Source organism: Xyrauchen texanus, chromosome 12 (assembly GCF_025860055.1).
Source record: "Xyrauchen texanus isolate HMW12.3.18 chromosome 12, RBS_HiC_50CHRs, whole genome shotgun sequence".
In the NCBI taxonomy this organism is placed as follows: Eukaryota; Metazoa; Chordata; class Actinopteri; order Cypriniformes; family Catostomidae; genus Xyrauchen; species Xyrauchen texanus.
Window position 1 is genome coordinate 32292396 of NC_068287.1, and position 21003 is coordinate 32313398.

Genomic DNA, 21003 nt, shown 5'->3' on the forward strand with positions numbered 1-21003 from the left:
TTATTAAGGTTTTCAGTGACATTAAAGATGTATTGGTTCTTAAACAAAGCACAAGAATAATAATAATAAAAAAGCTTAGTTAGACATGTGACTACAGATGCTTTCAGTTTCTTTTCACCTGCTGTGTCCAGAGATTTGAAATTCATAATGTGGCACCAATAACAGCACTTCAGTACACCGTGAAGGTAATCATTTATTATATGGAGTGGATAACTGAACTACAATCAAACATGTCATTTTCAGGCTGTCACAAATATGCAGTTCCTAATAGTCTTCTAGAAAAAAAAAATACAAAACAGAATACTGATTTAGAAACCCTGTTTGTCTCTAAGATGTATTGCTTATTTAAACAAGAACAAAAACATGCTGATACAGACCATGAATTGTGCACTAAACATAGTCAATGCTAATAACAAGAAAGCTGTTTGAGAGCTAAATGCCAAACTAAAAATAAATAGGTTGATGTAATATGTATATCCACAGTAGTGGGTGGAGCCTGAATCTGATCTCTAAGGAGATACTTGCTGGGAACTTCATGGAGCACTCCATGTGGCACAATTGCATGGTTGTAGTTCAACCCCTTCGACTTGGACAGCCTGTGGAAACATAACACTTAGTGTGGATATATTTCGGAGTATGAATCATGATCTAAAGACTGAACACTTACTGTGACTCTTTTATGAGCTGACCAGAGCAACATCTTTTTATGACTGCAGTGTGCACACAAATTTCCCTTTATAAATGGTTCTCGAGTACCCAAATGAACCAGCCAAATGACTCTTTCCCCACACAAGCTTTGGTTGGGAGTGGCAGTCATGTTTACTTTATTCCAGATACCCCTCGAAAACATCCAAGTCAGTGTCCGTGTCATATGGAATGGAGGCTGGGTCAGAGAGAACACCCAAATCCACCAGTGCCTGGTCCATATCCTCTGGCAAGAATACTATCCCCACATTAAGGACTATGTATTCCATTAAAAAGGCATAATAGAGAATCAAGACGTTGACAAAAAACAGGCCGAGATAAAACATATATGGAGGATCGTTGATTAGCGATTCCACTGAATCGAACTGAGAGTAAATTGATTTTGTCATAGAACTGAAAACATATGATTGTGTCTCACTGAGCAGACAAACGCAGAATGACCTGAATGCATTTGATCACGCTGTTTAGTTTACAAGAGAAAGATCAGTGTGAAAGCATCGACCCATCCATGTCAATAATAACAGCAGTGATGCAGAACCCAAAACATATGATTGTGTCTCACTGAGCAGACAAATGCAGAGTGACCTGAATGCATTTGATCACACTGTTTAGTTTACAAGAGAGAGATCATTATGAAAGCATCGACCCATCCATGTCAATAATAACAGCAGTGATGCAGACCGCACTGGAAGTAGGTTTCCGCAATAAAGCAAGTACGCTGGTGAAAAGAAACATGCTTGATATCAAGCACACGTCCCAAGGTCAGGAATCGCAAACATCTGCTACTGTAGCTTCTGTTGTATGTTCGTCAAGCAGACGGTGTGTTCTGCGTTGGGTTTCCTTTGATGCTACGAACCAAACATGTCAACAATTGCAGACTTTGAGAAATATTCATTAAGAACGCATTGTGGCGTCAAACACAGCCTGATGTGTTGAGGACCAAATAAGAAACAAACTATGTCCCCCCCGTTGCTATTAAAACGACATCAAATGTCTGGTTGGCTAAAGCATCCATCCTACAAGATCCACCCGTTTTTTTTAACAGTTGAAGATTGATGCTCTAGCATTTTACGATACAAAAATGCCCTTTTAAAAAGTTGATGATTCAGAATAAGCTCAGCGAAGCTTCGTAACGCGTGAAAAACAAAAACAGTCGCTTACTGATTACTTCACCAAAACCGTTTCATTTGCACTGAACTCTGGGAAGTTGAGTTCTTTATTGTCAATGAAGTAATTCGAACTCACTTTAATCTCAACCTTACTAAACTACAAATCCCGCGTCAAGTTGAAGTCTGGGCTGTCACGAACGCTAGGTCGTGTTGTATGTTTTCATATGAGGATTCTCGGCCTTCACTGAGGCGGATATGAATCAATTTGCTTAGCTAATTTTGTTACAAAACATTCATATTGGGAAATAAAGCCACCCGAAAACATGTTCGGACGCTCGAGGAGCTGGGTCGGAGGGCAGGGGAAGGCCAAAAACATCCACTCTTTGGACCATTTGAAGTAAGTTTTGCTGGTCTTTTTGCAGGTAGCGAGCTCGGTTCGTGCAGCTATTTGTTAGCCTTAATAGTTTAGTCAGTACTTGTCATTATCATCGAAAATGACTAAAAATGACGTTGAAAAGCGGAACAGTCAGTCTACTTTCGTAAGAATTTGTTATTGGCCGTTTATAGGAGCAAAACAGTAGTAGGTTGTGTCTCAAATCCCAGTGAGCTGCCTACCAAAACAAACATTTTGTAACATTTAGGCATTTTTGTAAAATTTTGAGTGCTTTTGACGTCTTAAATGCAGTTATGGAATATGCCTTTTTAAGGCACTTGTTGAGGTATTGGTAGTATGCAGAGATGTATCTATGGTTGTTACGATATCGAATGCAATCTGTTTGAAGCGATAAATTGTGGCATTAAAATAGTTTAAATGATTTCTGTTTAGATATATGTACCACGTTCTGACAAAGAACACAACAGTGACAGATCACAACAGAAACCTGCTGGTGGAAACTATTCGCACCATTACTGAGATTCTCATCTGGGGTGATCAGAATGACAGCTCTGTCTTTGAGTGAGTTTGACCTCTCTTTCCATATTTCGCTTTAATTGTCGTTTTTAAGTATTGCAATGTTCACACTTGTTAAATAACTGCCTGTTTGATGCACAAAATTATGTTTGTCATATTTGTTCATGACCAACACAATCAATGTTCTCTTTTCAGCTTCTTTTTGGAGAAGAACATGTTTGCATTTTTCCTCAACATACTACGGCAGAAATCTGGCCGGTATGTGTGTGTTCAGCTTCTGCAAACGCTAAACATTCTCTTTGAGAACATTAGTCATGAGACTTCTTTCTGTGAGTATCATATAGACAAAGTTCCGTTACATGTTATGCATTGCATTTTTATTAAGTTTATAGTTTTATGATCTGAGCTTTAAATATGTTGTTACTTTTTTCTAGATTACTTGCTCTCCAATAATCATGTTAATTCCATCATTGTGCATAAATTTGACTTCTCTGATGAGGAAATTATGGCCTACTATATATCCTTTTTGAAGACGTTGTCTCTGAAACTCAACAACCATACTGTGCACTTCTTCTACAATGAGGTAAGGTGCATTTGCTGGGGCGAGAATCAAGATATGTATGGTGGTGGTGTTCGCTGCTAATGAGAGAGTCAGTTTTAGTGTGTAATTTTCTGAAATGACAGTTGAGAATAGTACTGAGAACAGAAGAGCACTTTTGATTGTGGGCTCTTATGCATTCTGTGTGTAACAGACTATGTAGCACACTTCCAGGAAGAGATGGCATCTCACGGTGATTTTGTAGACATGTGTTTTCGTGCAGCTCGGTTATTTGAGCAATTATGTTCTTTCATTTTGGATAACTGCAGGCCAACTTTAAGTTTGCAACTGTTTTTTTTTTTAAGGGTTTGAAGGTAAAAAAAAGAAAAGCATAAAGATGTTTAAGGGCTCCTTTGTATAGGGGAAGTTATTGGTGTACTGTAAATGGATGTATTTAAAGGCCATGTGTTCTTTATTCTGTGGCACCTTTGATGGTTATTAATCATTGGTGTCAGGAATAGAGAGGGCCTGGGTTGAAGGATTTGCTCTGAGAGATCAGATGCTGCGATTTTCTATGAGTCTCTTGCAATGATTGTACATATGTTCTCTTAATGTTCAGTTGAGGTTAAGATTGCTTAACAACATGTTTCACATGTTATGTGAGTGTGAGTTATGTAAACCAGTGAGTGCTTGTTAAGACAGACTTTTTATAAAGGGTTAGATCACCCAAAAATTTACATTCTCTCATGATTTACTCACCCTCGTGCTATCCCAGATGTGTTTGACTTTCTTCTGCAGAACACAAACGAAGATTTTCAGAAGAATATCTCAGCTCTGTAGGTCCTTACAATGCAAGTGAATGGTGATCAGGCATTTGAAGCCCCAAAATGCAGATAAAGTTAGTATAAAACAAATACGTATGTCTCCAGTGGTTTGATCAATGTCTTCTGAAGCGATCCAGTTGGTTCTGGGTGAGTACATCTTGACAGCAGTCTCCTTGGCGATTTTACACTTCCTACAGCGCCATCTAGTGCTCTGCTTATGCATCAAGCGCTAAGAAATGTAATTGAGCTCGAAATCATGAATATGCCTAGAGACTGCAATGGCAAGATGTTAATTGAAAATGGAGTTATATATTAGTCTGTTCTCACCCCAAACACACTGGATTGCTTCAGAAGACCACTGTAGTCAGATGGATTACTTTTATGCTGACTTTATTTTTTTTTTTGGAGCTTCAAATGCCTGATCTCCATTCACTTACAATGTATGCACATACAGAGCTGAGATATGCTTCTAAAAATATTTGTTTTCAGCAGAAGAAAGTAAGTTATACACATCTTAGATGGCATAAGGGTGAGTAAATGATGCATTTTCATTGTTGGGTGAACTATCCTTTCAAGGCTAGCCTTTGCATAAATATTGAACTATTATTGTAAGAAATCAGCAAAAATTGCTGAGTGCAAGGGCCGTTCACACTGACAACGATTTAATCTTCACTTAAGTCTATCAGAAGTCACAGAGTGACTGTAAAGTAGGTGTTTGCCCTTACGTTATTGATGGGCTGCACAACTAGCCATTGCTTTTTCAAAATCACAAATGGGATTTTTTCAGTTAAAAATAAGATCTCATTCTACAGTATTTGACAAACAGCTATTATGCATTTATGAACATTTTAGGGCTGTGAATTGATTGAAATCTTTAAAATAATTAATCACACAGTTTTCTGTGATTAATCGTGGCACAATAAAATTAGAGGTCAACCGATAGTGTGTTTTGCCGATAACTAAGGTGGGAAAACAGGCCGATAGCCGATTAATTGGCTGATAGTTGTTTAAAATCTATAATATGAATGAAAACTTTCCACTAAATGTAAAATAGTGCTGAACTTTATAGCAAAATTAACATGCCCCCATGCTTATTATTTTGTAACAGATTTGACATTGTGCTTTCCCTGGTTATACTTCACTAAAATAATCCCACACTGGTACTTTATTCAAAGCCTTTGCCATTTTAAATTAATTAAAACATTAATTTAAATATTACAGGTCAAATGTGTTTGTTGTTCAGCAGTAACATAAAAAAAAAACTGCCTTACAAAGCCAAATAGTGACTGTATGCTTCATCACAACTGACAATATTTTTTTTTATTGTCATATGAAATATATGAATGACGTACAAGCAATGGATAGAGAAAAGGTGATAGAAATAAAATCAACTCAAGTCATCATTTTAAATGTATTTTAGAATGGCATTGTATATAGAAAATACCTGTTTGCCTTCACAGGAACACATTGTATATATTATATAACAATGTGCCTTCTCACGAATATCAGATGTTTATTTCAAATTTCAGATGTATATATTTAACCACGCTCTTACATTTCTTTTATACATAACTACGTCATAACGCAGGAAGCCTGTACAGAAGTTTATTTTGTCCGAACTGATATAACTTTGTAGTCAAAAAAATATATAATGGAATTGCATTCACGCAATTTGTCTTCTCGCGCTTTGTCTTCTGAAGTGATTGTCCAAGCAAAAGCCAAATCTCAGGCAGCGTTTTCACATAAAATTGGCATTAAATAATGAAGATTTATTTATTTATTTTCTCTCCCCTTTTCTCCCCAATTTGGAATGTCCAATTACCAACGCGCTCTAAGTCCTTGTGGTGGCATAGTGACCCGCCTCAATGAGGGTGGTGGAGTTCGAATCTCAGTTGCCTCCGCGTCTGAGACTGTCAATCCGCGCGTCTTATCACGTGGCTTGTTGAGCGATTTACCGCGGAGATGTAGCGCGTGTAGAGTGTCACGCTATTCTCTGTGGCATCCCCACACAACTCACCACGCACCCCACCAAGAGCGAGAAACACACCCCATGTGACTCTACCCTCTGGTTGCTTAGGAGGCCTTGCTGGAGTCACTCAGCATGCCATGGATTTCAACTCGTGACTCCAGGGGTGGTAGTCAGTGTCAATACTCGCTAAGATATCCAGACCCCCTAACTACTAACGATTAAATTATTTATCCACTTGGCAACAAACTCTCTTCATTATGCTCATAACCTTTGTACAATGAATTGGACATCTCTCAACAGCCAAAAATAAAAACCTCATCGGATCTGCACAGATTCATAAGTTATTTTTTTATTTTTTATTCGAAAAGGTGAAATATGACGAAAGATAAGCAGTTTTATACTTGAATTTGTAACATTGTTTTAATAATTCAAAAAGGTAATGCTGGCATCCTCTTCATCTTGTCGGCAAACCAGTGCTCCAGTGCAGCAAATTGTTATAAACAAGTGAATTATCAAACCACCTACTATTAAATTTAGGTTGTCTTAAATTATTTATTTATTAGGCTATACTATTACTATCTGTACTAGAATGCTCCAGTGCCAGCCACTGAGGAATAAAACAATTAAGAAACCATCTGTGATGATTTATCCTTATCATTCAATTAATCGGTAAAATATAAATATATTAACTTTATACTTTGAATTTGCAAGAAATTGGTTAGTCATAATTTATTTTAATTATTGAAATATGTAGTCTACATGTTCAAATTTAAAAAAAAAATTTTTTTCAGATGGTGAATTAGAAATATTTTTACAGATATAAATCTGTAAATGCCATAAAATCCGTGGACATGCTGTAATTAAAAGTTGGGGAAAATCTGCTGTTTTTACTTTTTAAAATATAGGATCAAAAGGGAAATTTCTGTTTAAATCAAGCTTTATTGGAAAGATAAACTTAATTGTTCATTGCCAACGCATTATTAGACAATATACATACAATTTGAAACAAACTAAATGCTGAAGTTTAATTTGCTGAAGGTTAAAACGTCAAAACTATTATTTTCTCTGGCTGCCGTTGAGTCTCGCACACGCTGGGTGTCCCAACCCTAGAAAATGTATTTAAATGGCAGTTGTACCTGAAGTTCATGATGATGAACTATTGAATGAAATGAAGCAAATTAACCCATAATGGTGGCAATTTCTGACATGTTTTTTCATGTTAATTTTTTATGACATCCGTGCTTGAGGGCAGAGACAAATCACATAGCACATGTAAACATTTGATCACATTTCATATTTATTTCTCCTCCTTATTGCCTGCACTCAACTACAGCATCTCACATTAGATGGATCACGTATCCTCTAATGTCGTCACTCCCATTGGTAGTCACCACAATGGATCCCTACTACATGAAGTGGAACTTTTCTGAACTTTGTGTCTCTGAACACGCACAGATTGCGTCATCAGGGGTCACTTGTGTTGCCTCAAATCCGCACGCAACACTCATTGAAAACAAATTACTTCTGGACACTTTGTTGCTGCAAATCACTGCCAATGTGAGCAAACACCCCTTTACAATATTAACCAGTAATAAATTCAAACACTGCGTGATATACTGTAACTGCATGATTTAATTGCAGATTTTGATTGCCAATTTATCAGCCAATAGCATTGCTTTTGGGACTTTTCTAAATGCTAGTTGTTGATGTTATAATTTGCTGCTCTGGATACTTCCTAGAATTAAACAGAATCCTAGAAACAGAATAATGTAAAACTCTGAGCGTTTTATTTCATTTCACTAGTTGCAGCTCTCCTCTCTCTGAGCTAATCCTCCTCAATGACGGCCTCGCTCTCTGTCTCCCATGCTTCCAGCACACTAATGACTTTGCCCTGTACACGGAGGCCATTAAGTTTTTCAACCACCCAGAGAGCATGGTCAGGATCGCAGTCAGGACTATCACACTCAATGTGTACAAAGGTGAGTAGATCCCTGTCTCCGCTTCTGCAGAGGCCCCATCTTCCTTTCTGCTGTCAATGACTCTGTCTTGCCTCTGATGCATGGGCATGCCGATGCTGCTCTCTGCCATCTGTGAGTAATGCACACTTACATTTAGTAATCACTGCGGCCTGCTGACTCTACACACATGCATAGGTGTACACATGGGTTTCATGGATATGTTCATGTGTATTTTCGTTTAGGACAGAAATCAGAGGGCTTTTGCTGATCTGTTTCAAAGCTTTTTCCCTGGCTTGAGCTTGTACCTCAATACTTCTTCGGTTCTTGAATAGGAGTTCTTAAACTTTCCTAATATCTAATTGATGCTTGGATCATGGTTCATCCTATAGCTAATCAATCAGTCCTTGTAGAGATATGAGTACCGTTTGTTGATTTTTAGGGCAAACTAGCATTGGTGCAATGTGCACAAGTAGCCCCATAAAGTATTTGGACACTTAAGGCCCGGGATACTTCAAACAAAATCAAAGAACTAATGAGTGTGATGTCATTTAGAACAAAATCTGTCTGTTTTTGAGTAAGTTTCTGTGGTTCGTAACAGCTCGCCAGCCTGAATTTTCAGGAAAATGTTGTACCGGCTGCTAAACACCTTACTGCCTTGGGTCCATGTCATCGGTAGGTATGACCTGGAGCTCCATCTACTCGAGTGGCCAACTTCTCATTGTGATTACATACATTGTTCAGACAGTAAATGGGATAGTTCACCCAAAAATTCAAATTCTCTCATTATTTACTCACCCTCATGCCATCACAGATGTGTATGACTCTCTTTCTTCAGCAGAACACAAACAAAGATTTTTAGAAGAATATTTCAGCTCTGTAGGTCCATACAATTAAATCTTTATCTTCAGAACGAATATGATAGGTGTGGATGAGAAACAAAAACAATGTTTTTTACTTTCAATCTCAACTTTCGCTTTTACATCTGAAAGTGAAGGTGGAGATTTAGAGTGCATTTTGATCTGTTTCTCACCCACACCTATCATATCAGTTCTGAAGACAGATTTAACCACTGTAGTTATATGGATTACGTAAGTTTACTTTATGATTTTTGGAGCTATAGAGTTGAAATATTCTTCTAAAAGTCTTCGTTGTGTTTGTGTCAATTTTGGGTGAACTCTCGCATGCACAGTTTAGCAAGCTGGTTCAAACAACCTACATTTGTACGATTGTTCACGCAGAGACATTTTCTAAGATCATGTCATGTTATTTTTTTGGTTTGTTTATTTTGACTTCAAAAGGAATCAAATCTTCTAAAATACTTTTTTAAGTGCTCATTCACTCTTTGATATGCTGCTTCAGTCATGTGCGTCTGCAGCCGAAAGCCATTCACACATCTGCCTAAAGTGAGATCTGTATTCTGCCATTTACACTCTTTAATACACCTATCTTTGAGTGCCATCATAAATTACAAAAACAGTGTGTAACCGGCACAAATTATGGCCGCGTATAGCGTGTTACAACATTAGCGCCATGAATGCAGAATGTAATTATGACAAATTTCACATTATTTACTGCATATATATATATATATATATATATATATATATATATATATATATATATATATATTAATTTAATCATCGGGTGATTAATAGAGCTTCTTTACTGATCTCATGTAATTTCTGCTCATAGAAAACCTGTGCTGGTAGTAAAGGAGTATAAGTTATCTGAATTATGTAATCAGATTGCAAAAATCGAATGCTTGTAATTGCGTTCCATTTTATAATGTGATTAATTAGATTATAGTAAATTCTTTGTGAATTACATAATGCGTACATTCTTTGATTACATCACCAATCAGCCAAAGACAATAACAAGAGCATAATTTACAAATTATGCTCTAAATTTTTAAAAGAGTGGTCTATTTATTAAATCTAGCCATGTGTGCATGTAACTATCAAAATTGATACACTGCATTGAAAGTGCTTAGTACAATCCACAAACACCCACAGGGCATTTGGTTAATGCACAAATAAATGCAAAATGGTTTGTATTTGCACCGTGCATCGAAAATAATGTATTTCAAATAAGCCCTTGTCCTCCTGTTCAAAATTCTAGACACACTTTTGTAAAAACGTATGTAGCAAACAAACATTTAAGAGTTATTGGTCACATGCAACTTTGCACTTTTGCACCATGCAAATGCACTTCGGCTCATGTTTTAGGATTGCAGAAAAGGTGTCTGTCTTAGGTTAAGGCCACACCTTCTCATGAATAATTATGAGGAGGTACAATTTGTTCATCTCTACATCATATCTAGAGACATTCTCTCATTATTGATTTCAAAGCTGGATAATAAAAAGTCCAATCCCTATTCCTAATTTCCTAAATAGCAATGTCTTTTATCTTGAGATTAAATCTCTTTTATGACCCTTTAAGCACCTTTTTACTCAGCAACTGAAAAATAGCAAGTTTCCATTTGATTTTATGTTTAAAATGTTTTAATAAAAGGAGTGTTAATTGGTACTTGATGCATTTAAAATGAATAGATTTACATCAAAATATGAAATGGGTAATCCAGAAGTAATCATCTTAAATTACCTAATAAGTGTAATAAAAAAGATTATGAAACAGATTACAATTAAAATGGTCTAATTTGTAATCGGTCCCCAATTACATTTCAGAAGTAATGTACCCAGCACTCTTGATAACGTATTTTAATGACATATTAGTTCCTGTTTTGTTCATGTAGTCTTGTGCATCCTAATATTTAAATGCTCCTCTAAACGCCTCCCCCAGTGGCATGGCTAGAGTCTGAATGTTCGCAAACAATATACTATTGATAATGCATGAATGTCATTGCATTAGGTAGGCATAAAAAGCAAGTGACGTCCAAACAAATGATGCTGGATCTTTTCTCATAATCAACTTCACTTTTCTGAGCCATTTTTGCGATTATTTGTAATCAAATGGTCCCAAGATTGTGAGTTTAACACAATATTTTGTTTTATAACTTCAAACATTTCAAGATAATTATTTCACACAAAGTTTTTTTGTAAAGTGCTTTTGCTATCATTCTTTACAAATAAATGCCACCTGGTTTGCTATTTAGTCAGTCTATATTTTCACTAATGCAATGACATTCATAAATGATGTATGGCTTAAGTGTCCAAAATGCTAATTTTTGGAGCCAGTGCACTTGCATAATATTACGGCAGATTACATGCATAAATGCACTGAATGTATTGCAATTAAAATCCCTGATTTGGGTTGTATCCTCCCTCTTTGCTAATTGGCATGCTCTGGCAGCTTCAGCTTCAACAACCAGCCATTATGTATGGTGTTTAGTTATTGGGGGGTGTCACTGTTGTTGGGCTGTTCTTGGTTCCAGATGATCTTTTGTGCAGGTTTAGTTCCAGCCACTAGGTGGTGTTATGGTTTCATCTCTAGGCCTCTAAGCCCAGAGCTCCACTAGTTCTATCCCTTCATTTGGTTAACCCTTTGTCTGTTCTTCCCCTCTCCCTCTATGATGACTCCTGTGTGCCTTATTCCAGTGTCATGTAAGTTGATCAAATTCAGAACTTAACTGTTATTTATACTTTCTTCTATTGTGCCACTTGTATTGCATGTTCTCTATATTTTTGTTCTAAACACACCAGTTGCTTGTGTGCACAAAAAAGGTTTACAATTCACACATTGAGAATATTAAAATGTTTACTTTTAACCCTTTTTTTGGCTTTAACCCTTTGATTTAGATTTTGTCAGTTGTATGTGTTCATTTTAAATTTTAAATAAAAAGCTATTTTTGATAAGTGAAAAGATGCTGGAGGCTCATTATCCTGTAACCAGGCCCAATCTTCCGTTAAATTTTTTTATTTGCATTTTAGTTCTCATAATCACCGATAGAGATCAACCTAAAATACATAACCCTCAATTCTTCAATTTAAATGTATTCCTAACCTCGCATGACAGAAATTTTATCCAACAGTAATAGAAATTTGGGGTGATGGTCTTTTTTTTTTTTTTTTTTACTTTGGCCAATAAACAACCAGTGCCCGTTTGCATAAAACTGTTTTAGACTAGTCTAACTAGTTAGTCGTCTAAAATGTTGGTATTAATTTTTTTAGACTGTCTTCCTAAAGACAACTGTGAGCTTATAATATGCAACAGGCTTTCTGTGGCGTCTTTAGCTAGTCAATGTAATTGTTAGACGCAGTCTTAAGTTAATGCTTTATTTATGCAACCAGTCCCGGAATATCCTGGCAACCGCATAGCAGCATGTTGTGGAGACTTGCACAGGAAAATACCATTCACATTATTTACTTAGAAAATATAGATATCTTGTTATATGTTCCTGTTACTATTTATTGCAATGTAAGCTTCTTGTAAGTACTTTACAGAAACATTTGGCAACATCTAATGCTCTCGGCATGCCTAGTTCAAGACTTGTTTATCACATAGGGTCAAAAATAGTCAAGATAGTCTTCCTGTATTGTCTCGTATTGCACAGGGAATGTCATTACCCCTCCAACATCTGACCACTGACTGCACATTGCTCAGTAATTAACTGCTATGGCTTTTGAGGAGCACTATCCGTCACATTATCTGCTGCTGTTGTGTTATTATTAGTGATATTATACCTCACAGTTCCTTTCCCATGTTACTGTGGCTGTATTTTGACCCGTCTATCTGTTTTCGAATAACTGTGGTGACTTTTGTCCTACCTTCTAGTGGACAACCAGCACATGCTGCACTACATCCGGGACAAAACGGCTGTGCCGTACTTTTCCAATTTGGTCTGGTTCATCGGCAGCCACGTCATCGAGCTGGACAAGTGTGTGCAGACTGATGAAGAGTAAGGACATTTGAAACACACATCTGAAGGTTACAGAATAGATCAATGACAGTTGGGATTCTTGTCAGAATTTGTTGACGTTCTATATGCAGTTCACTTCCATACCACTAGGTGTCACCATAGACCAGAATTGGATTTGATAAAAAAACATATACTGTATGTCCAAAACAAAAGTGTGTAGACACCTGAACACCATACCCATATTTGCTCCATCCCTTTGCAGCTATAAAATCTTTCCACTAGATGTTGTAACATGAGCATCGGTGAGGACAGGCATTGATGTTGGGTGATGAGGCCTAGCTTAGAGACTGTGGTCCAGTTTATCTCAAAGGTGTTCAGGTCTGGGCTTTGTGCAGGCCAGTCAATTTCTTCCGTACTAGATCTCCGTAAACCATTTACTTTTTAGGGCCCTCTCCAAACCTTTGCGAAAAATCTGAAAGCACACAATTCACTAGAATATCATTAATTGTATACTGTGGCATAAAGATTTGTCTTCACTGGCATTACTGGAATATTCATACCTCTTAATTTCAAGGATGTTCACACACTTCTGGCTATGTAGTGTATCTTACTTGTTGACATAATAAAGTTTTACCCTTTTCGCAACTCCCCCCACCCTCATTAGACATAAAAACAGAGGAAAACTAAGCGACCTGGTGGCTGAGCATCTGGACCACCTTCACTATCTGAATGACATCCTCATCATCAACTGTGAGTTTCTCAATGACGTGCTGACCGACCACCTTCTCAACCGCCTGTTCCTGCCCTTGTATGTGTACTCTCTGGTCATCCAAGAGCAGGTGAGACCCTAGTCCTTTGCACACAACTACACAGTCTCTGACACGGAGTCCAAGCCAAGTCTAAAGTCTAAGGGGGTATTTACACTTTGGCACTTGATGCATTTTTACTGATCGGATAGCTATCTGATCATAAAAACAACAGTGTAAATGCCCACCAAGATCCAAGTCAGATCTTAAAACTCTTTTGGTAGGTGATATATATATATATATATATGTATATGTGTGTGTGTATGTGTGTATATATATATATATGTATGTGTATATGTAGGAGCCATTTATTATTTTTTGTATTGAATTGTACACTCACCTAAAGGATTATTAGGAACACCTGTTCAATTTCTCATTAATGCAATTATCTAATCAACCAATCACATGGCAGTTGCTTCAATGCATTTAGGGGTTTGGTCCTGGTCAAGACAATCTCCTGAACTCCAAACTGAATGTCAGAATGGGAAAGAAAGGTGATTTAAGCAATTTTGAGCGTGGCATGGTTGTTGGTGCCAGACGGGCCGGTCTGAGTATTTCACAATCTGCTCAGTTACTGGGATTTTCACGCACAACCATTTCTAGGGTTTACAAAGAATGGTGTGAAAAGGGAAAAACATCCAGTATGCGGCAGTCCTGTGGGAAAAATGCCTTGTTGATGCTAGAGGTCAGAGGAGAATGGGCCGACTGATTCACGCTGATAGAAGAGCAACTTTGCCTGAAATAACCACTCGTTACAACCGAGGTATGCAGCAAAGCATTTGTGAAGCCACACCACGCACAACCTTGAGGCGGATGGGCTACAACAGCAGAAGACCCCACCGGGTACCACTCATCTCCACTACAAATAGGAAAAAGAGGCTACAATTTGCAAGAGCTCACCAAAATTGAACAGTTGAAGACTGGAAAAATGTTGCCTGGTCTGATGAGTCTCGATTTCTGTTGAGACATTCAGATGGTAGAGTCAGAATTTGGCATAAACAGAATGAGAACATGGATCCATCATGCCTTGTTACCACTGTGCAGGCTGGTGGTGGTGGTGGTGTAATGGTGTGGGGGATGTTTTCTTGGCACACTTTAGGCCCCTTAGTGCCAATTGGGCATTGTTTAAATGCCACGGCCTACCTGAGCATTGTTTATGACCATGTCCATCCCTTTATGGCCACCATGTACCCATCCTCTGATGGCTACTTCCAGCAGGATAATGCACCATGTCACAAAGCTCGAATCATTTCAAATTGGTTTCTTGAACATGACAATGAGTTCACTGTACTAAAATGGCCCCCACAGTCACCAGATCTCAACCCAATAGAGCATCTTTGGGATGTGGTGGAACGGGAGCTTCATGCCCTGGATGTGCATCCCACAAATCTCAATCAACTGCAAGATGCTATCCTATCAATATGGGCCAACATTTCTAAAGAATGCTTTCAGCACCTTGTTGAATCAATGCCGCGTAGAATTAAGGCAGTTCTGAAGGCGAAAGGGGGTCAAACACAGTATTAGTATGGTGTTCCTAATAATCCTTTAGGTGAGTGTATTTCTTTAGTTATGCGCCTTCTGCAGGGCGATATAAAGGTGATTCCTTTAAAGCCCAGGTGTTGCTTGTTGAGTGGTGGCCTGCTGGGAGCACACAGCCTTTAGACCATCACCTTTGTTTGTGTGCTGGATGTTTGTTTAATTTCTTGTTTGGCAAACATTGCATTTTTCTTTCAATTTTGTTCGTTGCTTCAAGAAATTAATAAACCACATGGAATTCAATGTAAACCTTGTGGACAATGGATTTATAAACAAAGGAAAAGTCTAAATCACAATTTGTTTAAGGATGGTCAATATATATATTCAGTACATTGACTTATCATGTATTTATGACTCAATATAATATTCAATATATTGAAAAGTGGGTTTATAGAACAATAAGAACAAAAGTGGGTTTATAGGCTTTTTTATAATTTGTCATGTAAAATGTCATTCACATCCTCATTTAAATTAAGAGTGTGTATTCACTTTGATCTTTACAGAATATTAGAGCTGAGGCTTCAAATGTGCAATTAATTAGCAATGTGATAATAACTGCTTGCCAAAACAAAAATAAATTTAGCAGGAATTGTAAAACGCATTAAAGGAATTGCTAAATGTATTGCGTTATAATCTGAGTCTAGTGTTAATGTCATATGGCTGGAGAGCAACTTCTGATTGGAACGCATTCTGTACCATGTGTCGACGTTTTGCCTGACCGTGACATAAATATACAAAAAAATGTGTACCAATTGACACCTTTTTATCATTTTAACCAGTCAAAAACTTTGATTCCTGGTGATGTTATTAAGTAACCACTCAGTTTAGTCATAATAAGTCCTCTTGTGCAACCAGATTGCCCTGTGCCACATGATGAAAACATGTTTTTCTTTCTTTTTTTCAGTCAGAAGAGCGCAAGATCAACCCTCAGGTGTCACTCTACCTGCTGTCACAGGTACATCTTGTACACACAGCTTTGGTTTTGTTAAGACTTGCAATGAGTGAACTGCTGCCATAAACATAGAGTGAACTGCATGTTTTGGTGCATAATAAACTGCTGATTTTATGGGGCATTAAACCTGATGTGGTATGATGTATCTCTGTCTCTAGGTGTTTCTTATAATCCACTACCAGCCACTGGTGAACACACTGGCTGATGTCATTCTGAATGGAGACCTGTCCGTGTTCTCCATGCAGACAGAGCAGACTGCTCACAAGAGTTCAGTGAGTACTTATTTACTTAAATGTATACAAGAACCATAATACATACACACACTCTTATGATGCATCTGGGGGTGCAATGTCAAAGCAATCAGAAGTAATTCATTTTCATTGAGAGTTTGCAATTAGAACATGAGCGGAAGCGACCGTTGGCAATGCGACTGCTTAACTTTAGGTAAATGAGAGAGCTATCTGTTTGCATTTCCATGGTAGTTGCTTTTCTGGTTTGGGACCCCAGAAGAATGTGATTTGTAATTGTGCTTTTAAAGGGGACCTATTATGCAAAATTCACTTTTACATGGTGTTTGAACATAAATGTGTGTTGGCAGTGTGTGTATACAACCACCCTATAATGATAAAAATCCATTCAGTCAATAATTTTTTTTTTAATCCCCATTAATCATAACCACTGTCTCAGAACAAGCCGTTTGCAGATTCTGTACAAAATGACGTCACTTTGTACAAGCCCTGCCCACGACTTTTGACGGACACTGCCGACAGACTTGTTTCGTTATAGCGCATAGCAAACGTTGTAACCGTATTTGTGTGTGTGTGTGTTGCTCATCCATCATTGCAAAACTGCTAAAAACTCTACAACAAATAAATAAATGTACAAATAACCATTCAGAAACTTCCTGGTTCATTCTCAAAGTTGTCTCCCTCATCAGTGTCTGACTCCGGTTCAAACATATAGTGCTGAACACCACTATTTTCGCTATCAGTCATATTGCTTATGATGCTTACTTATCCAAAGCAGAGATGTCAAAACTTCACCCTATTCTGGATATGGGGTGGGGAGCAGCTTTTGCATTTAAAGACACACACACACACAAAAACGGCTTGTTTTTTATTCCCACCCAAAAATTGGCATTTTCAACATGGAATAATACATTATATGTAGGGTATTTTGAGCTGAAACTTCACAGACACATTCTGGGGACACCAAAGATTTAAATTACATCTTGTGAAAAGGGGCATAATAGGTGCCCTTTAAGAGCACACACAAAAAAAAAACCGTGGTAAAACAACTACTATAAAAAAAACAATACTTGCAATTTATTTGTCAATTGCAAATAAATCTTATTTTATCCGAATACACAACTACATTTGAATGGACAAAAAAAATATTTTTGGGCCCAGATGTAGTTACGACATCTACCAGCAGGGGCTAACTGGCCCATACAAACCAGTCAAACTCTTGATATTTTACATTTTGATATTTATTTGGTGTTAAATGAGTTGTCATGCCAACTTCAGTTTCACACCGACCGGTCAGACTTTCCTCTACCCAAAGGAAAGTTCTATCTACGTGTCAGCAAAGTTTTACAGTGACGATTGTATCCAGTTAGCTTGTTAAATGTTATCAGATCTCCTGATCTCTTCAGAAATGCCACTCGAGCGTGACATATTCAAAGTGCCCTTTATTTAATATAAGATGCATATCAGACCCACAATTAAATTTCTCAGAAAACAGGTTGTTCTGAAAATACTGCTGCTCTCCAGTCTGTGGATGAGATGGTTGAAGAGGAGAAGAGAATTCTTCGTTGTGGTTTGCCTCTGCCCTTGTTATTTTCATGAGGGTATTTATACTGATGTAAGAGAGGCAGATAAGAGCACTGTGATATCAGTGGTGTTAATGACCTCCTTTGAAGTCTTCCACAGCAGACATCACTTCAGCGTGTAGGTGGATATGAGACTGCTTGTGTAGTGCAGGCTTGTAGCACATCGCTTGTTTTTTATTTTTATTCCCTCGATGTCCGAATCCGGGCCAGGCCGTGCATATGCGCACATGCAAATATTTGCAACGAAAGCACCCCGTATGTTTGTCAGCTTGAGCCGTTCACTTATAACAAAACAAAAACACACGTCACATTTCTGAGAGAGTGAGAGTGGTTTTACATTTCCACTCCAGACAGAGTGTTAGTGTGTGTTTGTGTGTGCATGCACGCAAATGAGCTGTAAGTGTAACATCAATAACACAAGGCACTAAGAATCCAGCAATATAGGCATTTCAGCTTATACAATAGCTAATAATTATTTTAGTTATTGATAATAACCAATATGATGGTTAATATTATAAATATGTACTGTTTTGCCTGTCTTTAAACAACTTAATACAATTTACATTAAGTGAAATCATATTTAAATTGAAGAATCAATTTGATTCAGGAATCAAAACATTTAATGTTCTCTAGAAAATTTTAAAATCTAGTATTTTTGAAAGCTAACTTCAAAGGAGTACCTTTTAGATTGGAAAAAATAGGTATAATATTATCTGCTTGAAATAATGGGACATTCATTATAGCATGTAGGAATAGCCTAGCAGAAGTAAATTAAGAAGAATTAAAACAGAATTACACCAATATGGCCTATAAAAGTGGATAAAACATTTTCTACTTTTAAACATTTACATTTATTAATTTGTCATACGCTTTTATCCAAAACAACTTACAAAAGAGGAAAACATAAGCGAATCATCTTAAAGGGTAACTAAACCCTAAACCAACTTTTTTTAGTTAATGATCTGTAAGAATGGGGCTTTATTAGTACTGGTCATTGATTCAAGTAATTTTTTTGACATTTGTGTATAGTGTTTTAATTCTACAATATATGGTGTAAAAACGTCTGAGTGCTGCCCTCTTCAGGTTGAACGGTGGCTACTGCAGTTGAATTTTCCTATTGGCTGTTTGCGGTACTTCGTGACGTAAGCGGTGACAGCTGACATAAGCAGGTTCCAGCTCACCACGCCCTTGGTACGAGCTACCACGCCCATGGCAGTATAAAAACCATCTTGTTTCGTCAAAACCAGTGTAGCGAGTCAGGAGTTGGAATTGCGAGTATTGAAAACGATCAGGATAGAGTATTTTAGCATCTATTTAGCATAGCATTTATATAGTTATTTAGATTATTTTGTGTAGCCTAGGTAGTTAATTAGCATATTTGTTAGTGTAGTATTGTTAGAAGCATAGTTAGTTAGTAGCATAGTATTAAGGCCAGTTAGGATAGCTTCAAGTTAGCGTAGATTATCTGTATTTAGTACAGTGGTCAGGATGGTACGTAGGTGTAGTGTTTCTGGTTGCAACAGCACTGCTGGACTGTATAGCTTTCCAGCAGACTTGGAAATTAGGCTCAGGGGTTGCACGTCCTTGTTCTGGAAGACCATGAGTTCCGCCTAGAGCTGGAGGAGTGTGCAAACTGCATTTTACGCGGGATTGCTTCTCCAACGCAATGGAGGTGGAAATGGGCTTCTCCAAACAGCTCGCGCTGAAAAGCTGACGCAGTGCCAAACGCTGCTCCTCCTGCATGGACTCCACCACCTCAGCGGCGTCTTGAGGTGAGTGATCATATATATTTGAATCACAATTTATGGTTAGGCTAAAGTTAATCCTCTGGGGTCGACAAACGCTAGTCGTGAGCGCGGAGTGTTAAACGTATTGCACCCTTATACATTGTATTACGGTATTGACTACCTGTATAGTTTTATTTGGAGGTATACGGTTTTGTACATGATGACGTTACGCTTTATGTCACATTCTTCTTAGTTGAGAGAACAGCTAACTGATGTTATGTTCAAGTGAAGCTTGCTAAATAAAAATCCTGCTAAAAGGATTAACATCACTGAACAGGGTTTCGTTTGTTTTTCCTGCACGCGAGTGAAGGTGAATGCGCACTTGGATGCTCAACAGGGAGTTAAAACCGCAGTTTGAGCCAGCGACTCGAATTGATATGGCTCCGGCCCTGTGTCCACAGACAATTCACCCTCCTCCACTTCAGGTGAAGGTGGGGAGAAAGGTCCTCGACTTCAAAAGACCGCTCCGTGGCAAAGCTACTTGCGTCACTCCAGTCACTCTCCATTTTAGAGTCTGACAGCAGCTGTCAATTAATCTGTCACTACGGGTCTGAGGTGCACGCAACCCCCCCCAACCCCCCCCACCCCCCCCACCCCCCCACTCAGCTCCGCCCTCGGTTCGTCCCCTCTATCCCCGCTGGGGTCTGCCCACTTTTCGAGCATTTTTCAAATATTGCTAGTGGGTGGAGTCAGACTCTGAGCAGGGGTTTAGTTACCCTTTAAGGAGACATTGGTCATTGGAAAGTGCCATATTACAAAGTTTCACTAGCATCAGAATAGAATTCAAAACAGATTTAAATGCAACAAGAATTATAAAATTTTTTTTTTAAAAAAAAGCAGTTTTTTGAAGACAGAGAGTGAGTCAGTTGGAACTTCACGGATGGAGTTGGAAAGGTCATTCCACCAACGTGGTATGATGAAACTGAAAGTCTGGGAAAGTGTTTTGGTGAAAAGAACTAAGAAAATTCAGACTGGTGCCTGCAAGATTTTGTGCATCTGCCTAATGTTAAGCAACACAAAACCCCCTCCTCATTCCTGGTGTTAAACAGATATGCCCCCAACTTAATGGCCATCACATGACTGAAGTCCAGGAAGTTCAGAACGAAAAGTTCAGAGGAAGGTCTTTTCTTCTCTGTGCTATGACTCGCACACGTGACTGGGAGTATCGAGTCTCCCTTGTGGGTAGCCTTGTTTCAAAGCCCTGCCTCAACATTCCAGTCCACGATCTTAACAGAGGTCCAAAACATTGACGGAACAACCAG

At 38.0% G+C, this 21003-nt stretch overlaps 1 protein-coding gene across 3 annotated transcripts in view; it reads left to right on the plus strand.

The window, feature by feature from the left end:
- The first annotated feature begins 2057 nt into the window (after positions 1-2057).
- Positions 2058-21003, plus strand: part of LOC127652830 (protein CLEC16A-like) — an 86961-nt gene continuing 68015 nt past the window's right edge. For 2 of the 3 annotated variants that reach the window (XM_052139232.1, XM_052139233.1), the window contains exons 1-9: positions 2058-2211; positions 2641-2769; positions 2920-3053; positions 3159-3307; positions 7929-8034; positions 12745-12868; positions 13494-13668; positions 16076-16126; positions 16282-16395. In XM_052139232.1, coding sequence (XP_051995192.1) covers positions 2138-2211; positions 2641-2769; positions 2920-3053; positions 3159-3307; positions 7929-8034; positions 12745-12868; positions 13494-13668; positions 16076-16126; positions 16282-16395 — 1056 coding nt within the window. In that variant the 5' untranslated portion in view covers positions 2058-2137. Of the gene's footprint in view, positions 2212-2640; positions 2770-2919; positions 3054-3158; positions 3308-7928; positions 8035-10458; positions 11574-12744; positions 12869-13493; positions 13669-16075; positions 16127-16281; positions 16396-21003 lie in introns of those variants that run through there. The other variant, XM_052139234.1, reaches the window with a different exon arrangement.